General features: G+C 45.5%; 1 protein-coding gene across 4 annotated transcripts in view; it reads left to right on the top strand.

The window, feature by feature from the left end:
- ABCA4 (ATP binding cassette subfamily A member 4) overlaps window positions 1-25,930 on the top strand; it is a 133,810-nt gene that overhangs the window by 92,254 nt on the left and 15,626 nt on the right. For all 4 annotated transcript variants that reach the window (XM_040471025.1, XM_040471024.1, XM_040471026.1 and 1 more), the window contains 16 exons: window positions 87-211; window positions 694-792; window positions 1,624-1,810; window positions 6,051-6,145; window positions 7,646-7,678; window positions 9,095-9,200; window positions 9,320-9,394; window positions 9,626-9,795; window positions 11,962-12,139; window positions 16,048-16,163; window positions 17,427-17,574; window positions 20,606-20,729; window positions 21,095-21,224; window positions 23,631-23,751; window positions 24,210-24,272; window positions 25,342-25,448. In XM_040471025.1, the coding sequence (XP_040326959.1) occupies window positions 87-211; window positions 694-792; window positions 1,624-1,810; window positions 6,051-6,145; window positions 7,646-7,678; window positions 9,095-9,200; window positions 9,320-9,394; window positions 9,626-9,795; window positions 11,962-12,139; window positions 16,048-16,163; window positions 17,427-17,574; window positions 20,606-20,729; window positions 21,095-21,224; window positions 23,631-23,751; window positions 24,210-24,272; window positions 25,342-25,448 (1,877 nt within the window). The remainder of the gene's footprint in view (window positions 1-86; window positions 212-693; window positions 793-1,623; window positions 1,811-6,050; window positions 6,146-7,645; window positions 7,679-9,094; window positions 9,201-9,319; window positions 9,395-9,625; window positions 9,796-11,961; window positions 12,140-16,047; window positions 16,164-17,426; window positions 17,575-20,605; window positions 20,730-21,094; window positions 21,225-23,630; window positions 23,752-24,209; window positions 24,273-25,341; window positions 25,449-25,930) is intronic.

Raw genomic sequence — 25,930 nt, 5'->3', positions numbered from 1 at the left:
TGTATGTGTCTGTGTGTCTGTGTGTTGGTGTGGGAGTGTGTCTTTAACATACCACAGCCCACATTGCCATGTTTATTTTCTAACAGATTGTGCTCCCGGCCACTTTTGTGTTTTTGGCTCTGATGCTTTCCATCATCGTCCCTCCCTTTGGTGAATATCCTGCTTTGATCCTTCACCCCTGGATGTATGGGCAGCAGTACACTTTCTTCAGGTGCATAGTCTCTCTCATCCCTAAAGGTCATCATTCGCTCCCATGGGTTGTGGGGCTCCCAGGTCAGACTGCGTGGTGGACCTTCACCTTTTGACTCCCTGGGACAGCAGCTAATGTGGTAGGGGTCCTTGGACTGCCCTCCAAAAGGAAGTTAGTGTACCTGCCACTTGGAAATGGTGATTCCAAGTGGACAATCAGGACTGCCAAGAGTAAGGAAAGAGAAAGTAAAGGTTGGGTGAGTGGGTTGAACTCCACCTTTTTGAGGCACAGACATGATATGGCATTAGATCACTGGGCATGTTTGAGTAGCACACTCCCTTCTCGGAAGACCTATGACCACTCCTAGGCAGCATTCTGTGGCTTGTGTATGTGCCCGGTATGTAGCAGCCATTCAACAAACACTTGTCAAGTTGCATGTTGGCTGCTTTGTCCCTATGTCCCAGTCACGTGTCTATCAGCTCAGCCCCTGTCACTCTGTCTAGTTTGGACCAGCCAGGCAGTGAGCAGCTTGCAGCACTTGCAGACGTCCTCCTGAACAAGCCGGGCTTTGGCAACCGCTGCCTGAAGGAAGAGTGGCTTCCGTAAGTCTTTGCGCACCCCCGTCCTACCATCACCAGCTGCCCCTCCCGGGGAGGGGGACCCTGATGGTGGGGTTCTGGGATGGCAGGTTGAGAGAGGCTCCACCTCAGTGCAGCTCTCTATTACATGGGTGCTTCCATATCCCTCACTGTCCCCCAGCCTCTCTTTCGACACCCATGTGCAAGGGTGTCACCACTTCATAGGAAGCCCCTGCATCACCGGCAGCTCTGTATTTCTATAATTCTCAATATAGAAAGTTCCATACTGAACTGACATAAGCTTTCCACTTATTTGAAAGGAATCTGAACAGAGAAAGGAAGGAGGTGGGGGATGTGCTGTTGTTTAATTGGACCAAGAGTGGCATTAATTATATAAATGGCTAACTTTCAATTATTGCTGTAAGTATAGAGAAGGGAGTTATAGAAAGCAGTTGAAACCCACCAAAAATCCAACAATTTAAATATAATTGTAACTGCTCTCATTCGGTATTTTTCAGATATAGATAAGGGCCAAAATAGACTAATTTCAAACTCTTATTTTTTCTGTTTCTCAACAGCTAGAGGTGGCAGAAGGAAGAAAGCAGATAAAACAGTCCACAAAGTAGATAATTATTGCCCAGCCCCACACCTAATCAATCAACAAAATTCTAGTCTTGATTTTTTTTTTTTTGAGCAGAAACTAACCTCCCAAGAATAGAAGAAGAAAATGCATGCATGCATGGGTCTGAGGAGAAAGAGGAAAGGCTAAGGAGAGGGTTGGGCATTATCTCTCATTTTTAGGGATTTTTTTATCAGCTGGAGCTGCTTGTGAAATATTTTTTTGCCTTCCATGAGGGAGTACCCCTGTGGCAACTCAACCCCCTGGAAGACTCCGTCTGTGTCCCCAAACATCACCCACCTGTTCCAGAAGCAGAAATGGACACCAGACGACCCCTCGCCTTCCTGCAGGTGCAGCACCAGAGAGAAGCTCACCATGCTCCCTGAGTGCCCAGAGGGCGCAGGGGGGCTCCCACCCCCTCAGGTACCTTGACCCTCCATGGGAAACCAGGGGCCCCGAATCTGCCTATGACAGCAGGGATTAGGGAAAGTAATACACTGTGCCTCCTGAGTTTCTAGCCAACTAACATTTCAAACTGACAGCTGAGTGAAGAGCCAGGTGAGTCCTGGGGTCCTCTCAGAAAGGTGCTAAAAGGCTCTATCACAGCCAATTAGAGAAGTATCCAATAGCTTCATTTTCCACCAAGCACTGTCTCTTCATTCTAGTCAAAAAAAACTTTAAACATTGAAAAAAATATACAAGTCATGTATGCTTGTTACAAAAAGATTAGAAAATACCATTAAGTCAGAAGAAAAAAATAATTGGAGATAGCCAATAACCTTTGCTTTTTATCCATCCAAACAGGATTATATTCAAAATGCTGTCTCAAAACCTGCCATTTTCACTTAAAACATATGTTCAAGTCAATAAGTATCCATTTACATCATTGTTTTTCATGCCTGCATACTATACCTGTTTCGATTTATTTTAATTTATTTAACCTCTCGTCGAACATGTGAGTTTTCAGTTTTTTCCATTATAAGCAGTGTCATAGTGTCCATTCAAATGCATATGTATTTGCACTCTTGTTAACAACCTAATTAAGTTTGCCATGTGCCACGTAACTAACATGCATACACATGCATGCATATGCACACACAGACACACACAGCCACCTATGCTTTTCTCTGAGCAGCATCCTCTCTTGGGAGTTCTGAATCCCCTAATGTATCACAGTGAGTCTTTCCCAGGGGTTTTAGAGACAGTGAAAGGGGCCAGAGGAGTCTCACCCTGTGTTTAGTTGCTAACAAGCCCCACAGCTGACTTGCACAGAATTGGGCCTTGTGTGGCCCTCTCTAATGATTTACCAGTGACTGATGATTCCCTGACAATCATAGTGTAACACAGTGGGACGAGCACTGGCATTGGCATCAGAGAGCCCTGGGTTGGTTACTTGGCCTTTCTGAGCCTTAATTTCCTCACTTTTAATTAAAGGTAGCTACCTATTTGATAGCATTATGTTGAGAACTCAATGAAATAATGTAACTAAAGAAACTGTAAACTCAATTGATGACAACCTCAAGCTAACAGTGAGTAAAATAAGAGGCAGTTTGTTTCTCTCTCATGCGAAAGTTTCTGCAGGCAGTCCATGACCTTGTGTTTTGTTGCTCCTCTATGGTAAACACGCCTCAGCCTCACTGCCCAAGATGGCAGAATCTACTTCTCTGGCAGCAGAATAGAAGAAGGGATGAAGAAGAGAGGACAGTGTGCAAATACACCATCTTTTAAGAAAGATTTCCAGAAGCTACCACACTGCACTTTCTCTTGTACATGATTAACCACAACTGAACATCAAGGCAGACTAGGAACTATAGTCTTTATTCTGGGTGGCCTTGTACCCAAGATAAAAGTATGTTACTATGGCCTACAGCAGAAAGTTAGAGCACATAATGGGGGACAACTGAATTTTACCATAGCGTCAGTCACAGTTGCTGGCCTGTAAATGATTCTGTGTTTGTGAGCATCCTCCTTTCTCTTTTTTTATGCTAAAAGCATATGGCTTTATACTTCTCAAGCAATATGTTTTCCCTTTGAATCACAACTCAGCCACTGTAGCATCATAGAGATTCCATAGTAGGGAATCAGGGAACTTGCCCCAATTCTCTGTACCCCAAGAGAAAGCTTTGCTTCTGTTGGGATTACTGAGGGGCCCTGTGACCGTGTCCACTCAGGTATATCCAGCATCAGGACACTGAGGGTGAGACACTGGATGTCAAGTCCTTGGCTGGGAAGACAGGGAAAGAGGGCTAAGCATAGCTGCGTGAGGTTTCATGTCATCTGTGAATCCTACCTTCAAGCTGCCCGCCTAGCTTAGGAACTTTTTTTCAGTAGTTAGTCCTTGATCCCTGGGCGGGGTGGGATTTAACAGACCACCATAGCCGAGTCTTGGGAAAAGACGAGCCAGTTCCTGTGATTTTTTTTTTTTTTTTTTTTTTTTTGGTCACTTCTGCATTTCCTCACTATCATTAATGCTTCTCTTGGAAACAAAATTGAATCTCAGGCATCTGCACAGGAGGTGCCGTGTGTGTGTGTGTGTGTGTGTGTGTGTGTGTGTGTGTCTCACATACTCATATTTATACCCACTCACCCTGTTCACTCAGACACACTCTTGTATTCAGCCTGAAATAAGGCCAAAGGGTATGGGCTTCACTCAGAGGTAGTGAATTGTACACATCAGGAAAACGGGGATGGTGATGCAGTCTTCTCTAGGGTCCCTTGCTGCCCTAACATTCTTTGAATGGTGGTAGGCCCTGAGGTGGAAGTGCTCCATCCCTAACTTCTAGAAGGCACAGAGATCAAGTTGTAGGAGTATTTTATTTGACAGAATTAAAAAAAAATTTTCTCACAAATTACCAGGCACCAGCAATTGTTCCAGCCTAGGTTCTACCAGGGTAGCTTGGTCCCCTGGGTACCATTCTCAGCTTGGTGAGAATACAGGGTGATAGAGTGAAAATAGCTGGGCTGTGGAAACAGACAGCTAGAGATTGAAATCCTAGACCAATCACCTACAAGTTCTGTAACCTGGTGCAAGTTAGCTGAGCTTTCTGGACCTCAATTTCTCTGGCTGTAAATTAAAGCAACAGTTCCTCTTTCATAAGAGTATAAGGATGAAGGGAGACAACATATATGGAGAATTTAATACAATGTCTGGCTCACAGTAAGCGGTCAGTAGATGGTAGTTCTCCTAGCATTTGAGGAACCAAGTGAAGAAAATGAATTAAAAGGAGTAAAATGGGAATGGGGAAGGGTGACAGAAAGTATATAAAAATATAAGGAATGGTATGTGATGGTATATGTGATGTGTTGTTGTTTTTGTTTTTTTTTTCAACGTTTATTTATTTTTGGGACAGAGAGAGACAGAGCATGAACGGGGGAGGGGCAGAGAGAGAGGGAGACACAGAATCGGAAACAGGCTCCAGGCTCTGAGCCATCAGCCCAGAGCCTGACGCGGGGCTCGAACTCACGGACCGCGAGATCGTGACCTGGCTGAAGTCGGACGCTTAACCGACTGCGCCACCCAGGCGCCCCCGTGATGTGTTTTTAATGCCACCAAAAATCCCCTCAGCTACATCTGGGTGGTGCCCCTGACACCCCAGGCTCCTGATTGACCAGAAACTGAACAGTGTAGACCCAAATTTAAAGTAGTATTGCCACCTGGTGGCCAAACTCATGGGCTTTTTGAATCCTCTAAAGTCGAAATAAGCTTCCAGTTCTAGATATATTTTGAAGTGTATTATTACAATCTGTAAATTATAAGGCACTGCTTGACTTCTTTCATTCATGTCACAAATTTATTGTTTAAGCTACATTCCAGCTACTATTCTGAGTGCTAGGGACACCACAGAGAAAGTCCCTGCTCTCACAGAATTCATGTCCTATGGGGAGGTAACAGAGAAACAAGCAGATCAACTGGAGAGAAAATTTCAGGCAGAGATGCAGATGTGAAGATAATACAGCAGTAGGTTATGATCGAGAATGACTAGAAATATAAAATACTTCTCTGAGGAGAAAAATGTAGGTTGATACTTGAATGAGGAAGAGCTAGCCGTGTGAGGTTGTCCGGGCAGAGCAAAGAAGGCAGAAGGCACTGCCAAGTGCAAAGCGACCTCAGGAATGAGGAGTGTGCACTGGAGATGCAGGGAAGATAGGTGGGGATGGTGAGGAGAGTGGCGGCAGAGGGCCTCAGAGAGCAGGGCAGGGCCAGATCATGAGGCCATGGCAGCCGTGGTGATGATCCTCAGAGGATCCCAGGGGTTATTTGAGTATGGAAAGCATGGAGTGGGGTATTCTGATTTATATTTTTAGAGCTCGGTCTGGCTTCTAGGGAGAAAATGGATTTTGGAAGGCCAGGGTTGAATGAGGGATACCAGTCTGGAAGTCTGTGTCGAGGTCCAGGTGAGATCTGAGGGGAGGCTTGGACTAGGGTGGCAGTCTGGAACCGGAGGAATGAGGATATTTGTTTTGGAGTTGGCTCTATCCTACCTTGAAAATGGATTGGAGAAAAGAGAGGGGCCAAAGACGACTCCCACTTTTTAGTGTGGGAATTAGGCACATGCCAGTGCTTTAGTTAGTATTTTCCCAGCAGCTGAGTCCATAAATAATTTTTGGAGAAGAACAAGCATCAGATTCCAAGGTGATTAACACAGATGTCTCATTGCCTCAGAGAATACAGCACAGCTCTGAAATTCTGCAAGATCTTACAAACAGGAACATCTCTGACTTCTTGGTAAAAACATATCCTGCTCTTATACGAAGCAGGTAAGAAGAGATTCTTTCATACTTTTAATCCTGGCTTCCTGTAGAAAATATTAACTAGAGACAGAAGATAGTTTATTCTCACAATGTATCAACTATCAGGGCAGTGGAAAATTTTCTTTTCCCTGATTTGAGGGCCTCATCCAACCAAAAAAAAACAATTGAGGCATATACAAGTAAAATGTAATTTAGGATTAATTTTGTTTTTGTTTTTTTTTTTTTGTTTTGTTTTATTTAAGCCAACCCATCTTAAAGTTTAACCCATGCAGCATTAAAAGTAACATAAGAAAGCATAGAGTTTATCCGGTAATGCAGCCTCATGTTTTAACTGGTTAAGAAACAGAGACCACATTTAGAGGGAGAGTAAAGGAGAAAAGGTAGAAGAAAAGGAGAGAAGCAAGAGGGGAAGTAAGAAGCAAAGAAGAGAAAGGAAAAAAATCAGACCAACATGGGAAAAAGGCAGTGGGATGGCAGTGTGTGAGTGAGCCCACAGGTTGGCCAGGTTAACTGCACATTGCTGTAAATTATCACCTCCGTTGCCTTAGTATGCCAGTGAGCTCTTCCGTAAGTGCTCGCTTCTCTCAGCTCTGCAGCTGTTCTTATCAGGCTCCACCCCGGGGTGAGTGGTTTCAGCAGCCCCTATCAGAGATCCAGAACCGCATGCTCTAAAAAGAGGGTCAAAGGAAACCCTAATCCAGTCCCCATGTGTTCTGAGGCCTTAAAACATACTAATTTTAGTAATGCATTCAGTTGCTTCCTCTATCAAACTCTGAACAAGGGATAAATGGACTCAGAACACACTGCTGGTGGTGAGAGCCGCTGCTGAGAGGGCAGTGCCAAGCCAGCAGTTAGCAAAATGAAAAATGCCATCCAAGCACAAAAATTAAGAGCAGAGTGCATAGAATTTATTCAATACTATAATAAACAGCAACCACCCAAACTTTGTTCTCAGCAACAAATTTTTGCAATATGGAATTTGGGATTTTGTGCTTGATGACCGTGATAGTTTCTGGGCCTAAACTATGAGGTCTGGAATTGGCATCTGCTCATTTCTTGTCTTAGGATTTTACCCCTGATTGGCTGGAATTCAGTCCTTAACTTTGGGCTTAGACTAAGTCAGAACTTTTCCCAAGCGTGCAGGTAATTATTAGAGTCTTATTTATGCAGGATGGAAGATGGGAGGGCTGCAGTCTTCACTCTGAACTGGTATAGTGGTCCATCTTTTCTGGGTCCAGATGGTCTGACAAATGACCTGACCACAGGGCCACCCAGAGGGCCCAGCATGCGGGATGTGACTTGGAGAGCCAATGGTGGAGTATGGTCCTTCCTCTGCATGTGTATTTGGGTTCAGCCCTTGGGCCTGGAGGCTTCCACACTGTTTGGATATCAGGAAATGCAAAACTGCCCTGGAGGACTGAGCTGCCCCAATGAGTGTTTAGGAAGGAAAGTTAACACTACTGCCTTACTTATGGTATTCATCGTATGATTTGTTTTGGCTTTCAGCTTAAAGAGCAAATTCTGGGTCAATGAACAGAGGTAAGAAACTATTTTTGTAAGAAATTAAAATCTCATATCCCTCTAAAATAATTGCACATAAAAAAAAGCCACACCTCAAAGCCACGTGGGCTGCTCTGTATGTACTCAGGAATTCACAAGACACGTCCTGAAGGATATGTAGCTCTGACAGAACGTGCTCAGCAGTTGATCTCGGAGGATCTATATGGGAGGTGGTATTTCCTGAGGAGGAGTTCCAGAGCATTGTCACTTGGAGAGGGTTCTAAAACTTCACAAGGATAACAGTGTAGAAGGCTGCAGTGAGAGGACTCATAACCTAAGCCCTGCCACTCTGGCACATCCCTTTCGAGCCTCAGGGAGTCTGGCCCAGGCCCAGACTCACCCTGTTCCTGGGACATTCTGGAGGCTCAAATGGTTTCAGAGGTTTGGAGGATCATCCAGGGATATTCTAAGAATGAGCTGTCCTCCCGGGGTCCCTCAGGAATAGGACCTCTACAATGAAAGCAGAGCTGATGTTGACTTGATTTCCTGGGTAGAGTCTGGACCACGAAAGGGAAATCCCCCTAGAGGGAAGTGTGGGGCCTCAGTTGAAGCAGAAATATTGGGGGGGGGTGCAGTTTAAATCCCTGAGAAATAAAGTTCCCCTCTTCTGCCTTGCCTAAGCAGCACATTAATTTTATCCTGTCTGGGAGTTTGGCTTTTATCCTGCCACTGAAGGGCTTTAAACCAGAGAGCGACAGGCTCAGATCGGTGTTTGAGACTTCCAAGCACTGTGGAAGATCGGTTAGAGCAGGAGAGCCAATGCTAGGACCCCAATTATGGGGCTAAAGGCAGAGAGGATGGTGAGGGGCTGCCGGAGGCAGGCTGGGGTTGAGAGGCACGGACAGAGAGGCCCAGCGGGACTGATCCTGACCAGATGAAGGTGAGCCCACTGCTGCCAGAAGTGCCTGCAAAGCACAGAAGTGGACCCATAAAGGAATCATTGGTTGGAGTGTAAGGAGAGTCAGGGAAGACTTCAAAGAGAAGATGACGTATAACAGATGAGTTGGAGTTGGCCAGTTGCTTAGAAGAGGGAAAGGTACTCCCAGGAAGCTAGCAGCCCCGCAGAGGCAGAGACACTAAGGCAGCCTGGACCATCAGGGGCTCTGGAAGTGATTTGATGTGGCTGGAATATGCCACTTGAGGGAAGGCATGAGGAGGGGCTAAGTTGGAGAGGTAGGCAGAGACCAAGCTCAGTAAAGATTAGGATTTATCCCGGAGGCAACATGGAAGTGTTAATAGTAGGTTTGTAAAGTGGAGCCATGTTGTTCCCTGGTCCAGAAAATCCCCCTCAAAGTACACATTTCCCTTCAGAACCTGAGAGAGTTACTGACAAGTAGGAAGCAGCACAAGCACAGTTCATGGCACTGACTTGAGGACTTCTTGTTCCCTTGTCAGGTACGGAGGAATTTCCATCGGAGGAAAGCTCCCGGTTCTTCCCATCACTGGGGAAGCGCTCGTTGGATTTTTAAGCCACCTTGGCCAGATAATGAATGTGAGCGGGGTATGTAAACAGACTGAAGATTTGAATAGAACTTTTGACATGCTGGTGATCATGAAACAAATGATCATGAGGGCTAAGCAGGGAAGAAACCCTTGTGCTTGTTCATTATGGTTTTCTAGGGCCCCATCACCAGAGAGGCCTCTAAAGAAATGCCTGCTTTCCTGAAACATCTAGAAACTGAAGACAACATTAAGGTATGGGCCCTATATAATCTGCCCTAGAGCTAAAAATTCGCATAAACTAGTTATTTTAGTTTTGTTTTCCCAGCTTAATTAAATTCCATCCCTTCTCCTGTTGAAATCTAGCATGGAATGTCTTCCAGCTGCCAAACCCTTCTTCCTCCTGACATTCTTTTTCCTGCAGCTCATTTTTTCTCTAAACAGCTGTAGCACCACCTAACAAAGCCTGTTATCTCTGTCCCATAGGTATGGTTTAACAACAAAGGTTGGCATGCCCTGGTGAGCTTTCTCAACGTGGCTCATAACGCCATCTTACGGGCCAGCCTGCACAAGGACAAGAACCCTGAGGAGTATGGCATCACCGTCATAAGCCAGCCCCTGAACCTGACCAAGGAGCAGCTCTCAGAGATCACAGTGTAAGCCACCATGGCCCCCAACCTCACAGCTTGCTTGTCACCCTCTCCATTCTTTGGACACCCCAAGAGGATTCTCACTAACATGAGCTGCTGGGCTGGATGCCAAGGTTGTTAAATCAGGCACACATGAACATGAGACTTTCAAATGCCTTGTGTACCAAACTGTTTGGCCATTCTTTCTCTTAGTGTTTATTTGGAAAGTAAGCATGTATATAGTTCTCTTCCCTTTCAGGTCTTGATAACAAGTTGCTCCTGGAGCTTACACAAATATTCTCCTTTCCAGTATGCAAAGTGACTGCCAGGAACTGGGAAAGTTGAGTCAGTCTTTCATCTCCCCAGAAGTAATCATCTTAGATTCTGGTAATATCCCTCAGATGACCAGGTTTTCAAGATATCAATAGATCTTTGCCTTCCTCAAGCTTAGGTTCTTACTGCACATTTTCTGGCAGTAAAAAACAATAATCTTGTGCAATTTTGTAGTATATGTGCTCCATTTGAGGCCTGTTTTTGGTGGGTATGCCTTTGTTAGTGCAGAATTCTTCTGGTAGGCTGTGAGGGTCCACGTTTTCCTATCCCAGTATATTGCCCTGAACACTGGGCCCTGAACATGTCAAATGTCATCAGCTAAAACTTGGGCCCTGGTCCCTTCTGGCCTTCCTCTGGATACCCTCTGAGGCCCTAAACTAAGGAAGAATAGTCTATCCTACACCAGTTCTCACTCAGTCCAAGTTTCTGTGTCTTCTGCTAAGCCTCTTGAATCTGAAATAAGAAATAGGAATCTTCTGAGGTTATAAAAGTAGTATATGAAATAGTATATTTCATTAAATAAAGTTTATAGAATAGGGTTTTTTTAATTTATTTAATGTTTTCATTTAGTTTTGAGACAGAGAGAGACAGAGCATGAGCAGGGGAGGGGCAGAGAGAGAGAGGAAGACACAGAATCCGAAACAGGCTCCAGGCCCTGAGCTGTGAGCACAGAGCCCGATGCAGGGCTCGAACTCACAGACCGTGAGATCATGACCTGAGCCGAAGTCAGATGCTTAACCGACTGAGCCACCCAGGCGCCCCTAGAATTTTATTTTTTATTTATTTTTTTATATGTCAGTTTATAGAATAGGGTTTTAAAAACTTACTTGCTGTAACCCTACACAGTTTTTGCCTCTAAACATTTTTGTGTGTTTTCTTCCAGTTATTTATTCTGTTTTTACTATATGTATGGATCATGTTCTTTGTAGTTTTATCAGGGCAGCACAAAAAGCGCTCCTTTCTCTGTGAGGGCACTGCCCCACACCAAGGTCATAGTTTGTATGTGAAGCTCAGGCTGGACTTCAGCCCACACCTGCCCCCTTAGCCACATGCTTTCTCTTCAATCAAGGGAAGGGTGAATAGAGCCAAGCTTCTATGTAACTGGCCTGTACTCTTTTCACTTAAATTTACATTATGAACATTTCTCCATGTTGTGATATGTTTCTTGAAAACGTGACTTAACAAGATTTCACACACCCTATTGCTCTACATAGAAAATTCAAGTTATCTATTGACAAATTATGAGAACTAATGAGAACATTATAGTATATGAGATTAATATAAGAATCATTTCTATATACCATCTACAGATAATTAGAAAACATAATAAAATTTGTTTAGATTATCATATTAACATAGAAAATATTCAATGTTCACATTAATACTAGTATTCAGTTGTAACGTGGAACAGGAAGCCACAGATACCCATTTAACCTTGACCCAGTTTGAGTAGCACAATTGAGTGAAGCGACAAGCTTCCAGCCACTGAAGGGGATTCTGGAGACTGCTACCTGGAGATGGGTGAGGACTTCCCAGAGTCTAACTTTGTCTTTTTAATAATTTTTTTTTTAATTTTTTTTCAACGTTTATTTATTTATTTTGGGGACAGAGAGAGACAGAGCATGAACGGGGGAGGGGCAGAGAGAGAGGGAGACACAGAATCGGAAACAGGCTCCAGGCTCTGAGCCATCAGCCCAGAGCCTGACGCGGGACTCAAACTCACGGACCGCAAGATCGTGACCTGGCTGAAGTCGGCTGCTTAACCGACTGCGCCACCCAGGCGCCCCTAACTTTGTCTTTCTCCTGCATTTGCTCCTCCTTCTTTACCTCTATCTCCCCTTGTCTCTCGTCCTGCTGCAGGCTGACTACTTCGGTAGATGCTGTGGTTGCCATCTGTGTGATTTTCGCCATGTCCTTCATCCCAGCCAGCTTTGTCCTTTATTTGATCCAGGAGAGGGTAAACAAAGCCAAGCACCTCCAGTTTATCAGTGGAGTGAGCCCCATAACCTACTGGCTGACCAACTTCCTCTGGGACATTGTAAGTGTCAGATCATGGCACCTCCCTTGCCTCCAAGGCCCAAGGTGGCGGGTGTTTGCTCTGACTGAGGGGACATGGCAGGGTGGGGCTCTCATACTGTCAGGGCTACAGGAGGTGCTGTGCCGAGGGCCTTGTGTGTTCGCGGTCTCTTTGAAAGGCACAGAATTAGAAGCCCCGAGCTGGGGAAGGATGTGGGGCTCAGCTTAACAACTGCTGCGTGAGGGCACCAAGGGGCCTTCTGACCCACTGAATAATCATTGCACTGCAGGCATGAGGCTGGCCTTCTGGACATAATCTGGAGCTGAAGAGGTAATATCAAGAGGTCCTTCATCCTACATTCTCTTCTTACATTCTGACCTACCCCTAAAAGGGGGAGGATGGAACTTCCCTTGTGGTAGAATCACCAAATAAATATAGGACATCAGTTAATTTTAAATTGCAGATAAAACAATGATTTTAGTATGAGTATATCCCACTCACCCCCCCAAATATTGCATAGGACAGACTTACACTAAAAAAAAAGTATTGGTTGTTTATCTGAAATTCAAATTTAAATGAGCATCCTATATTTCTATTGGCTAAATCTGGCAACCCTACCCAGTGGCCTTACTTTGTTTCCCCCATTAAATCCAATTAGCCACCACTTTAGGGAACATAAAGAAAAAATTATTTATCAAGTCAACAGCAGACTACCACCTCTCTGACAACCAAGGTTGTTGGGAGCAGGAAGAAGTCAGGGTGGGTTAATTTATGACAGGCCACAGGATCAAATAAATTGGTAGCAAAGGCTTAGTTATATTGTAGCAGGGATCATTATGATACCAGCTCGTGTTTTCTGGGGACTGTGGGTGGGTAACAAGATCCTTTATTTTATCCCAGTATTCTAAGACTAACGTGAGTCTCTACCTCATTTTATGATAAGATGTATCATGGTGGAGGCCAACACAAACACCTTTTTTCACTGTGGTTTTTAATAATTATGATAAATACTAGGGTTTATAAAGACATGATTTCTTTTCTCTTACTCAGCTTCCTAAACACATTCATCACTTAACATTACAAAACCAGAAATCCATCAGTAGCAGCTAAGTTCTTTCCTCTCTGTCCTGTCTACCTGAGAAAACAATACATGGGGAGGAATCAGAACCTGCAAGCCTCGCTTTGGATGAGAACATCACGTGTAGCCACCCACACTGGCCCTGTGCTTTAAACATGAAAGGAGCTAGGCTTGCCTGCATTGAAAAGTTATTCAAGTCCTGGTCTTTGCTTTCTACTTTTTTTAAAGACAAGGATTATAAAATTTATACTTCAGGCTAACCCATGTGTTTGCCTATCTATAGAGATCTCTGAGCCAAAGGAGAAATTTATGGCTGGAAGGGTAGAGTGGGTATCTCGATGGGAGGTGATATTAGCAAAGTAGACATTTGGCAGGCCAATGAAGAGTTAGAAGATGGTGAATATGATGCCATCATGCTTCTGAGACTCTAGAATTTTAAGACTGGCCTGGAATCTGAACTGTAGGATCTACAGTGTTGGAGCTTAGCACCCTCACTAACCAGTGGCAAAAAGATAACATATGCCTGAGGGTCATTGTTGAATGAATGAGTGAATGAATGAATGAATGAATGAATGAATAAACACTTATTGTTTATATCATTCACTCAGCACAGATAGGATATTTTAAGTTATTTTTTAAATGTTTATTTTTGAGAGAGAGAGCACATGCGCGAGTGCAAGTGGGGGAGGGACAGAGAGAGCAAGCTCTGTCTGAAGCAAGCTCCAGGCTCTGAGCTGTCAGCACAGAGCCCGACACGCGGGGCTGGAATCCATGAATCGTGAGATCATGACCTGAGCTGAAGTTTGACACTTAAGTGACTGAGCCACCCAGGCAGCCCTAAGTTATTTTTTATATGTCATCTGTTTTTCTTTCAATTTTGAAACAATCACAAAATTGTTATAAAAATAGTTCAACACTTTTTTTCTAAGTCATTTCAGGGTAACTTCCCAACAGGATGCTTTTCACACACACACACACACACACACACACACACACACACACACACACATACACCTCGTACCTCCAGTGTCTACCTCCTATAAATGAGGACACACCCAATACAGTCACAACATAACTGTCAACATCAGGACACTAGCACTGGTGGGTCACCTCCATCTTGTCCTCAGACCCCACTCAAATTTCATTAATTGCCCCAATAATGTCTTTTCTAGAAAAGAGTCTAGCTCTGAGTCACTGCATTTTGTTGTCCTCTCTCTTCACTCTCCTTCAATTTGGAATGGTTCTTCAGTCTTTTCTTGATACACACAACCTTGACCTTTTAAAGATCATAGGCCAGTTATTTTGTAAAATGTTCTTTGAGTTTGACCCAAGTTTTCTTATGATTAGATTCAGGTTATCGTGAATGGTGGTATCATTCAGTGGTATCATGAATGTACTCTGTTCTTCTCACTGCATCTGATCAGGTAGCTTCTGATTTCATTTTGTTGTATTACTGATGATGGTCACTTTGGTCACAAGGTGTCTGCTGAGTTCCTCCATTTTATAATTGATAAGAGTTGGGGGAGAGGTACTTTGAAGCTATGTAAATATCCTATTTGTTATCAGACTTTCCATTTATTTATGTATACCCATGTGGATTAATGGTTCCTGTGTTAATTACAGTTTGATACCATGCTTATTTATTTTGATGCTCAGATTATCCCGTTTGGCCAGTGGGAGCCCTTTCAAGCCAACTTTTGTTTTCTCTTGACTTGTGTCTTCATCTTGCTTGAGCACCTCCATGCTCCCTGGCATAGTGAGATGTTCCAGGCTCATCGTGCACGTCCCTCAGCCCTATCCTGGAATCAGCCATCTCCTTGTGAAACGCTGATTCCCTCCTATGGAAAATAATCCTCAGAAACCAAGATCTCAGGGCTATATATTTTCTCTGCCACTGAGGTATCAGTGGCTTCAGGCCTTCTCAATGGAGAGAGATGTATGTATATACATAGATATACATGCATTTACATCTGTATTTCTCTGTCTACACACCAAACAATATGAGCTCACTAAAACCTCCATTTCCAATCCCAACACCATGGGTTCTCTGTGTTTCCATATTTGTGACTCTTCCTCAAGAGTGAGGAACTGGCTTCTGTTACCCTTGACTCATTTACCTGCCTGCACGATATACCTGTATGGACCAAGTCTCCCATCTCTGCCACCATCTTCTCCCTCATGTGGACATCCCCCTCTAGTTGCTCCAGCTGCCCCCTGTGTGGAGGTCCTCCTCATTCTGCTCTGGCTCTGATAGCCCCAACCAGATCGACCCCTATAAGGACATGCTCCAATACCCCACACCAGCCGGCCCTCTGTGGGATGCTCTCCTCACTCTTCTCAGGTTCTCATCCTGCTTGGGACCGCTGTGACACCTCCTGTAACCCCATTGTGGGTGCCCACCTCTCCCTGTCCATCCTGATAGCTTTAGGACTGAATTGTGTAGGAAGGGAAGAAAAGGGATAAAGTGGTAAAATGGTAACATCTGTTTGAAATTCATGAGGCCAAGACCTAAATATTTTAAGTTTTTTCTGAATCCAGAGACATGCTTAGAAAGTAGAATCAACAGGACTTTGTGACCAGTTAGAAAGAGAAAATGAAAGATTAGGTGGAATTTGATAATTCATTCTTTCAAAAGATATAGGCTGAAAGTTTCCTGCACTGGGACGTGGAAGTGGGGAGGAATAGGAGGACAAAGGATGACTTAACATATGTTTGCTAACTAAGAACTGTTCAGACAGAATCAGAATCCCAGACCATAATAAGTCCTGGAGGAGTCTGCCCCAACCCTCATTTTATAGAACTGAAAATAGAGGTCTCTAGAGGTTAAGTGCCTTGTTCTCCTCTCTTCAAGATGAATTATACTGTGAGCGCTGCTTTGGTGGTGGGCATCTTTATTGGGTTTCAGAAGAAAGCCTACACTTCTCCGGAAAATCTTCCTGCCCTTGTTGCACTGCTCATGCTGTACGGGTGAGTTGTTTGGCATTAGCTAATGCTGCCTAAAGGAAAGCTGGGGGAGGGGGATGCTCTTCTGACAAAAAAACAGAGTTTCTGGCAGCCATGTTAGCTTCCAGCACCCAATAGGGTGTGTGGCTACCGACAAGGAATTTGTCTGTCTTCTGTTTCTGACTCCACACATGGAGGTGTTCCTGGGGCTCAAATGAATCTTCTTCCACACAAACTGTGGCCTGACCAGAGTCTGGGGATCTGTCACTCTCCCATGCCTCACCCAGCTCTGATTCTGATTCATCCGTGGCCAGCCTGTCCATCTCAGTGTTTCCAGCTGTACTGGCCAAGAGTTATTTGCACACAGAAGACTGCAGCTGAAAGGCTGTTCCTGAGTCAGGGCCAGAGGATGACACAAGGATTAAATCCCATAGAATCATACAGCAAAGCATGCAACTTTATATCCAGGCCTACCTCTTACTGTATAACACTGTCCTGTAACCACGGACAAGTAATCTGGGCCTCAGTTTCCTCATCTGTGAAATGGAGATAGTGATACCTGATCCTTCCTACGTGGGTCAGTAAAGTCCTGCCAGAGCAATGGTCTCTATTCCTCTCTCTTAGAAATAGAGAATTCAGGGGCGCCTGGGTGGTGCAGTCGGTTAAGCGTCCGACTTCAGCCAGGTCACTATCTCGCGGTCTGTGAGTTCGAGCCCCGTGTCAGGCTCTGGGCTGATGGCTCCGAGCCTGTTTCCGATGCTGTGTCTCCCTCTCTCTCTGCCCCTCCCCCGTTCATGCTCTGTTTCTCTCTGTCCCAAAAATAAATAAAAAACGTTGAAAAAAAATTAAAAAAATAAATAAAAAAAAAGAAATAGAGAATTCAGGAACCAGCCTGACTGTGACATACCAACTCAAGTGAATTTTAATGATGAGCCTATTGGGATCTTAGCTCAGGTTTGGTGATCCAGACTAGAGTGGGAAGCATTACAGGTTAGAGACTGCCCCCTCTGCTTTGTGAAAGGCTTTGTAGTTTATAGGTACATTCATAGCCACCATCTCACTCGCTCCTCACCAAACCCCCATAGGTGGTCAGGGGAGGCATTATTATCTCCCTTCAAAGATAAGGAACAAAGACCAAGGGATGGAGTAGCTTTCTGGTCTTCCTGGGACTCCCGCCAGTTCAAACATGTCACCTCGTGTGAAGGGAATGTGTTATATTTAGTGGTGGTACAGAAAATGGAATAGAGACTGGAGTTCTGTCCCACTGAGTTATGTCATTTCACACAGATGGGCAGTCATTCCCATGATGTACCCAGCATCCTTCCTGTTTGATATCCCCAGCACAGCCTATGTGGCGTTGTCTTGTGCCAATCTGTTCATCGGCATCAACAGCAGTGCCATCACCTTCATCTTAGAATTATTTGAGAATAACCAGGTAAGCATAACTTTCATGGCTTTCTTGTTTGATTACTAAAATACTAGAGAGTATTTGATGGTCAGATAGAGCCATGGGCAAGTACTGTGGCTGGAAAATCTTAGTGCATACATGACTGTTGCTTCCTCCTCTCCTCCCTTTCTCTTGCTCCCTCTCTCCATGCCTACCTCTGTGCCTGCCTCTCTCCTTCCTTTCATTTCCTTTCCGTTCCTTTCCTTCCTTCCTTCCTTCCTTCCTTCCTTCCTTCCTTCCTTCCTTTTTTTCTTTAAGCTCATTTAACTCTTTTAAGTTTATTTGTGTGCTCTGAGTGTCATGGTTTTCTGAGCTCATTCTGCAAGCTATAAATGACTTTTTGTGATCCTAAGCTTTTAGATTTTCTTATTCTTTCAGGATTTCCTTGGTGACTTTTGGTGTTCAGTTTTCTACACACACACACACACACACACACACACACACACACACACACACGGAATACATTCATGTGATTTCAAAATTTAAAAGGAGCAAAAAGGCACATAGGAAGTCTCCTTCCTACCCCTGTTTCCCAGTCACTTAGGAGGCAAACTTGCATTTCAGTTTGTTGGTGTTCTGGCAACAAATGTACATGTAAATGTATATGGCAAATGTATATGTTTTCTTTCTCCCACTTTCTTATACAAATTGTAACAGAATAACATTTACTGCATGAAACTTAATCCTGAAGATAGGGTTAGGAATTTATGGTGCTGATGATTCATTTTTATGAGTTATAAATTACAGTTGACCTGTCCACATTCCCCAGACTTCTCCTTGCCCAGAAAGAGCTGGCCAGACTAATCCCTAAAACAATGGCAGTGGCTCCAGGGCTGTTTCTGCTTGCACTCCCACTCCCAGCCTGGTGTGTCCGAGCCTTGCCTGTGGCTGGCCTGGAGCACTCTCAAGCACTGGTAGGCTCACCACATGCCTGTGTCCCCAGTGGCCTCTCTAGCCTGTCCCTCCCCTAGTAGGTCTTCGTAGTTCAGAGTGTAAGCACCGGCCAGCACATCTGCACTGCTGTTCTGTGGCCCCTGTCCCTACTCCTACCCCTAGGCCCTGCTAGGAGGACCTATGGCAAATCTGAACTAACCCCCTGTCCCCCCCATCCCATGGCCTCCTGAGTGATGCTTTCCCAGACCTTGTCAGACTTTCTGCAGCCACTAAGCAAGAAATAAAACCCAAAATTTCCCATGACTGGTAAAAAAAAAAAAATGTAACATGTCACAGTCAGACCCCAGAAGGGAGATGGATGAGAAAGAACACAGACCCTGCCAATGGCAGAGTCTTCTGGCAGACTGAAAATCCTCCTCTCCAGAATTGTTTGTCTTGGGCTCACAGCCCACTAAGTCTTAAAAAATTGTGTTACTTCAGAATAATTAAAGAGTAAGCTCAGAGCAACTCAAAACATTCTCCCCGCTGAGGGTTACACTCATTTAGCCAACATTTACTGATCATACTCCTTTCCCCTGCATAAAGCCTGGTTGCTTTCATGTAAGCTATCAGATAGACAGATGCTGCAGAAATTCCCAGTATCCCTCAGCAGGCTCTCAGGTCCCAGTAGCTGCTGTCTCTACTGAGTCAAGAGGTATCGACCAGGTGAACACCGTGTGATGGATGTGCTGATGGAAACAAGGGTGACCCGCTTATCCTGCCCTGCTGGAACTCCTGTTCCAGTCAAGAAGTGACCTGTGCACCAAGCTAGAAACCAATATGAACCACCATACACGTCATCCCATAACACAGTGTGTGGTAGAACAGCAAAGGAACGAGACAGATAAAACACTACAGATCAGAGTGGGCCAAAAGAACGGGGCTACAGGGATCAGGAGAATCTGGGTAGAGGAAACACAATTGAGCCTGGCCTGGAATAAGCAGAATTTTATTAGCCCATGTCACAAACAATGAAGTACCTATTTTGAGCTAATCGTTGATTAAGGTATTTAGAAAGTACACCAAAATAATTAGGACCTGGTTGTTCTCCGGGAACCACTGACTAGTGAGGACAGTAGGCAAGTAAAAAGTAATTAGCCCTGGCTGGCAATGTTATAAGTACTAGAAGAGAGAAGTAGGTATGTTACACGGGAATCTGGAAATGCTTATGAGAGAAGGGGTTATTCAAGCTGGCTTTCTAAAGAAGAGCAGGAATCTGCCAAGAACAGAAGGGGAGAGAGCATTCTTTCCTGACAGCAATGATTAATAGAAGCTGGGGGTGCAAAGGCCTGGGGGCAAAAAAGCATCATGCTGGGAGCAGGGGAGGGGGGATATGGGGAGGAGAGTGAGAGAGAGGAGGTCATATGAGCAAAGGTGTGGAGACCAGGAAGAAGCCAGTTGTGCAGTAGGGATGGGCCAGAGAAGTGGGCAGCCTCGGCCTGGTCAGCCTCAGCCTGGTCAGCCTCGCCCCTCGGTGTCCCCTCTCCCGTCTTGGGGGAGGGTCTGCCCAACATCGCTAGGCTAAAGTAGCAAGCACAGTCTGACCATCTGAAAACAAGTCCCCCCAACTCAACACAGACACCAGAAAGTCCCTGGCTCTCTTTTCTACTGGCAGCAGCCAGACACCTCGCTGTCCTGTGGGAGCTGAGAAGCAGAGCTGGAAGACGTGCAGGTCCCCTCTCTCCTTTGGCACAAGCTAGGCTAGGAGCAGATGAAAGAGCCTCAGGACCCAGTGACAGCTCACAGCTGTACCAAAGGAGAGAGAGCCTGGGCCAAAGTCCCAGCAGCTGCTGTACCTCCTGGAAACAAATGCCCTGGAGGGCTCACATGTAATTTCAAAGTGAGTCTGCAACGACAGCTCCCCAGGCAGGCAGGCTACCTGGCTAGCAGCATCTCCTGTGAGTATTCTAAAACCTCTGTTTCTGTGTAACAGATCCCTCCTGTGGCCAGGCTGGCTGCTAGGCCCCCTGTCTCTTCAGGCCTTCCCCTGCTTCCACCTTATGAGGGCATCCAGGCCCCTCTCTGCTCAGGAAGGGCAGGTGGGCTTGGTTCCCACGGCTAACTGTCCTGCTTTTCCATGTTTCAGACGCTACTCAGATTCAACGCCATGCTGAGGATGCTGCTCATTATCTTCCCCCACTTCTGCCTGGGCCGGGGCCTCATTGATTTGGCACTGAGCCAGGCCGTGACGGATGTCTACGCCCGGTTTGGTGGGTGGCATTCCAGACCTGTGGAACATGGCCCCAGATCCTCTGCGTGTGGGAGGGATGCCTCCGGACTTTCTATGCCAGACCCGCAGCCTGGACTGGGGCGGGAGGGGGACACCTGGTTGTTCTGGTAGTGTCCTACTCCCCAGGAGGGATCAGGTGCCTCTGTTTCTGTGGCTGAGGAGCCATAGGAGGGGTCAAGACTAGCTTCCTACTCTTCCCTACTCTGACTCAAGAGGCTGAGATGAGACGTGGGTTCAGCTCTCACTTACTGCTTTGCCTGAGGCTTGGTCTAACTGGGCCAAATGTTGTGACTAGGTCTTTAGGGGCAGCTAGGGCAGCTGAATGGACTTAATTCCTGTCCCCAGGTGAGGAGCACTCTTCAAATCCATTCCAGTGGAACCTGATTGGGAAGAACCTGGTTGCCATGGCAGTAGAAGGGGTGGTGTACTTCCTCCTGACTCTTCTCATCCAGCACCACTTCTTTCTCATCCGATGGTACGTTCAGGCTGCTGCCCTAAGGGTATCAAGGGCAGCTCCTTGCTTCTGTCCAGGGACTTGGCTTCATATCCATGTGGTCGTCTCTCCTCACCAGCCCCACTCCATGATGGTTTTTACACTCTTAAAGCCTGGCTTGTACTGAATAACACAAGGAGAGACACATTAAAATAGGCACATTGGAGTTTGTGAAGAATCTAAACTCTAAAGTATTTAAAATACAGGGTTTTTAAGGTTTATTTATTTTTGAGAGAGAGAGAGCATGAGCAGGGGAGGGGCAGAGAGAGAGAGGGACAGAGGATCCAAGTTGGGCTCCACACTGATAGCAGCAAGCCCAATATGGGGCTCGAGCTCACGAACCACGAGATTATGACCTGAGCTGAAGTCACACGCTCTACTGACTGAGCCACCAGGTGCCCCTAAATTACAATTTTTAATTTCAGTCACTAATATTTAATCCCTCTCAGTTAATTAACAGATACTCATTTCAATTTGGATGATAGCATTGCAAATGATAACGTTTAAGGGAGATCCAAAGTACTGGGAAACAGATTTATGCATTCATAAAAAAATAGACAAAGTGGGGCCCTTTGCTAATTAGAGATTTGAGAGTAGAGACAAGTAGTAAGATGGGGGTGACATCCAAGGTGACTGCAGCCAGGAGCAGTGTAGGGGAAGCGATTGTGCCCCTCTGGGTGGGGGTGGAGGTGGGGCTGTCTGCCTGCTGTGACCCAGCCCAGCTGTGCCATTCTTCCCTACCCAGGCCTGGCCTCGTTCTGACATGGGCACTCAGATTTCCAGAAGGCAGTCCTCTGCAATCCAGGCTGACAGACCTTTATTAGGGCTCAGCACAGGGTCCTGAACTGCAAATCACAGTGTTTCGTTTCTTATCCTATCATCCTCTCAGGCTGAGTCTGGTCACATGTAAATAAAGATTCAGAAGACTTATATTAGGTTTTGATCCACCAGAAATCAAGTTATTAGAAATGAATCTACCTCCCTACTCACAGGGTCGTGAGGATTGAATGAGATAATAGGTGTCAACACACTTGGAATAAAATGACATGACCAGGAAGTGGTGCTGGTTATGAGGGACAGTGGTCCAGGGACCCTCAGCCCTCACAGGCCCCCTTCCGAACCTCTGGCCACATCTTGAAGAGACCTTGGGGTAGGAGGGAGGAGGCAGACTTGTTTACCAAAACAGACTCATTAGCTTCAAACTCTGTGTCAAACAATTGAGCAAGTCTTCCACATTAGGCCTGAAACAGCACCAGAGAAGCATTCCACAATCTCTGGCTTTAGGAAGCCCACACCCATGCCTATGCTGAGAGGCAACCAGGCAAAGAGAAGAAGGGAAGGACAGAAGAAAGGGTGCTTTTGGTAGAGAACATGCTAACATGTGGAGAGTTCAGGATAGCTGTGAAGGGGGAGGGAGAAGGGGCTGAGAGAAGAGCCTGGAGAGGTAGGCAGAGCCAAGTCCTAAAATGCTCTCTCACCTCGATGAGGACTTCAAGTTTAAGCCTGAAGGCAGCAGGGAGCTATTGGGGTGTTTTGATCAGGCAGGTGAGTGATCTTCCAGGTCTAGAAGGAGAGACCAGACAGGAGGCCATTTGGGCACCCAGGCAAGGCAAGAGTCATTGGTGGCCTGAATAGGAGTTCAGGGCATTGGGAGATGGAGAAAAATAGGTTGATTGGATAAATGGTAAGCAAGGCAAGATTTAGACATGAATTAGATGTGGCCAGTGAGGGAGGAAAGAAAGTTTGTAGGCCAGGGTGGTCAGGGAGGGTTTCATAGAAGAAGCTGTGTCTTTAAGGATGGGGAAGATTCTGTTTGGCAGGGCAGGAGGAAGAGAACACTGAGGCCCTGGAAATGCCTGCAGAAGCTGGGAATTGGGAAAGACCAGCATAGGCTGGGGAGCAAGGGTTGACCAAAAGGTTGGTGGAGGAGTTAGTTCTAAAGATAAGTGGGAGCTGGGTGACATTCACTGAGTGCTTACCATAGATGAAGTGTCTTAATAATGATAACAGCTACCAGGTTTTGAGTTCTGACTCTTTGCCAGAGGCTGTGCCAAGTTCATCTTCTCCACGGTCTATGAGGTAAACACTGTTATCCCCTCCCTACCATATGGTCGAAGGAGGTGACGTTTAGAGAGGTTTAGTGACATGCCCAAGGTCACACATGGGTAGGCCAGACCTGGGAACAAGGCTGACTCTGGACTCAAGGACTTGCCTTCTCTGCCTAATGTCTAACTCTTCTCCTGTTTGGAGGCCTTTTGAGAATCAAGCATTAGGGGATATAAGGCAAGGCTGGAGCTGAAGTGAGGGAACGGGAAGAAAGTAATAGGAAAAGGAGAGTTCCAGGGACGCGGTACACCAACTCAGTCCTGTCCCCTTTCCCTCCTGTAGGGTTGCCGAGCCTGCTAAGGAGCCCATTATAGATGAAGATGATGATGTGGCTGAAGAAAGACAAAGAATTATTAGTGGGGGAAATAAAACTGATATCTTAAGGCTAAATGAACTGACCAAGGTAAGGGAATAGGTGGAGGTGAGTTAGTTTTGAGGTGCCAGTTGGATCCAGAAATGGCACAACAACATAATTACAACATTGTAATTTGCCTTTGGTAGCATCAGCAATATGCCCGTGCAGGCAATTCATTTTCCTGATCTTAAGCAAGGTTGTCAGAACTGTGTTTTAACTTGTCTTCCAAGAACACCTAATTCCAGAGCATTCTCCCTAGTATTCATCTTGGGCACTGGCACAGGGCCTCGGTGAGAGCCCCTACAACCAAGCCTCACTAAGCCTTCTCCGTTCCTTCTCTGCACGGCAGGTTGGCTTTGAGGTTTCCCAGTGCTCACGACACTTCTCTGAACACCTGTGCCAACGTATAACCTCCTCATGTTGGTAGTTCTCACCTAAACCATCCTTAGCCCCTTGCTCTCTCTAACTTCTCTCAGTTCTCAGTCCAGTTTCTCCACATCTTGCAGATTTATTCAGGCTCCTCCAGCCCAGCGGTGGACAGGCTGTGTGTCGGAGTCCGGCCTGGAGAGGTGGGTACCCTGTGGACTCCTGTGCACACCTCTTCTCCCTTCTAGAGCAGAGCTATCCCAAAGAAATAAAATGCAGCCACAGAGGTCACTTGAAATTTTTTAGCAGCCACCTGAAAAAAAATTAAAAGAAAAAAAAGAAAACAGGTGAAATTAATCTTGATCATTGATTTTACCCAGAGTATTCAAAATATTGTCACATCAACATGTAATGTATATAAAACATTATTGATTCAATATTTTATGTTTGTTTTTTGTTTTGTTTTACGTTTTCAAAATCCAGGGTGTGTTTTACACATACAGCACATGTCAATTCAGACTAGATGCATTTCAAGTGCTCAGTAGTCACTGTAAGGGAGGAAATCCTCTTTCCTCTACTCTTCTGGGTTCTCTGGGTAGACCACTGTAAATTTGACTGATGAAAGACATTAGGAAGAGAAAAACAAACAGACATTTATTAGCACGTGTGTGGCACCTACACAAGGGACCCATCAGAGGTGAATGACACATGGGGTGGTTAGAACTTGGGCTTGCATCGCATCTTAGCAAAGATGAAATGATACATTTTCAGAGAAGTGACAAGACAAAGGGGAAAGAACCTGGAGTCAGTAGGGGTGGCAAATTATAGGAAGGCAAATATGGAGGAAAGTAATGGCGGATAAAGTCTAGTTAGCAAAGTTTGCTATGTAGATTCCTCTGGTGCTGTCTCCAGGCCAAGGTTTCAAAGTTGTTTCTGGCAGTTAACTTTTGTTCTTCCTGGTACAGAGGGGAAGAAGAGACACCTTATAAATTTAAGTCCTGCTTTTAGGCAAATGGGAGGACAGAGAGCTTTTCTCGTATCTGCTGCTACTTAATTGCTTTCAGCTTAAAATCATCCTTATGCCAAAGTGGCATATGTTGGGGTGGCAAATCCTGCTAGCCCGCACCACACATGGCCAGTGGCCTCTGTAATGGCAGCACAGGTCTAGAATGTCTCCCACCTGCCCACATACCTGCCCTAGGGCCTGACATTTCACATTCCTTAGGCTTCTTAGACTCTAGGATGAGGCCAGTTCTGTGTGTCTTCCCTCAGTGCTTTGGTCTTCTGGGAGTGAATGGAGCTGGCAAAACAACCACGTTCAAGATGCTTACTGGGGACACCACAGTGACTTCAGGCGATGCCACTATAGCAGGCAAGAGGTGAGTGTCTTGCTTATCCTGTCTCAGGGTGCCTGTCACAGGTCCTTGGCCATGCTCTCATCCCAGCATAGGGAGAATGAGCATCAGATTCTGTACTGAGGGTGACTCTGAGAGCATGGAAGAGCTGTGTGGATAAGTAGACCTCCAAGAGAGCATGGTCCACAAGTATAAGACATAGACTCTCTGGGAAACTGAAATTAATTGTGATTGTTAAGACATGCTCCTCTTAGCATGGATTCTTGGAAACTTCTGGGAAGCACTAAGTCAGTGGTTCTTACTCTTTCTGGGGTCATGGATTCCTTTGAGTATCTGATGAACACTTGCGCAGTCTTCCTAAAAAATATGGCATTGTTGGGGCACCTGGCTGGTTCAGTTGGTGGAGCATGTGACTCTTGATCTTGGGGTTGTAGGTTTGAGCCCCACGTTGGGTATGGAGATTACTTTTTTTAAATCTTTTTTTAAAACCATATGTATATATATAT

Source organism: Herpailurus yagouaroundi, unplaced genomic scaffold (genome assembly GCF_014898765.1).
Source record: "Herpailurus yagouaroundi ecotype Mexico unplaced genomic scaffold, PumYag 77, whole genome shotgun sequence".
NCBI classification, from domain to species: Eukaryota; Metazoa; Chordata; class Mammalia; order Carnivora; family Felidae; genus Herpailurus; species Herpailurus yagouaroundi.
This window is presented reverse-complemented; position numbering and strand designations above follow the sequence as displayed.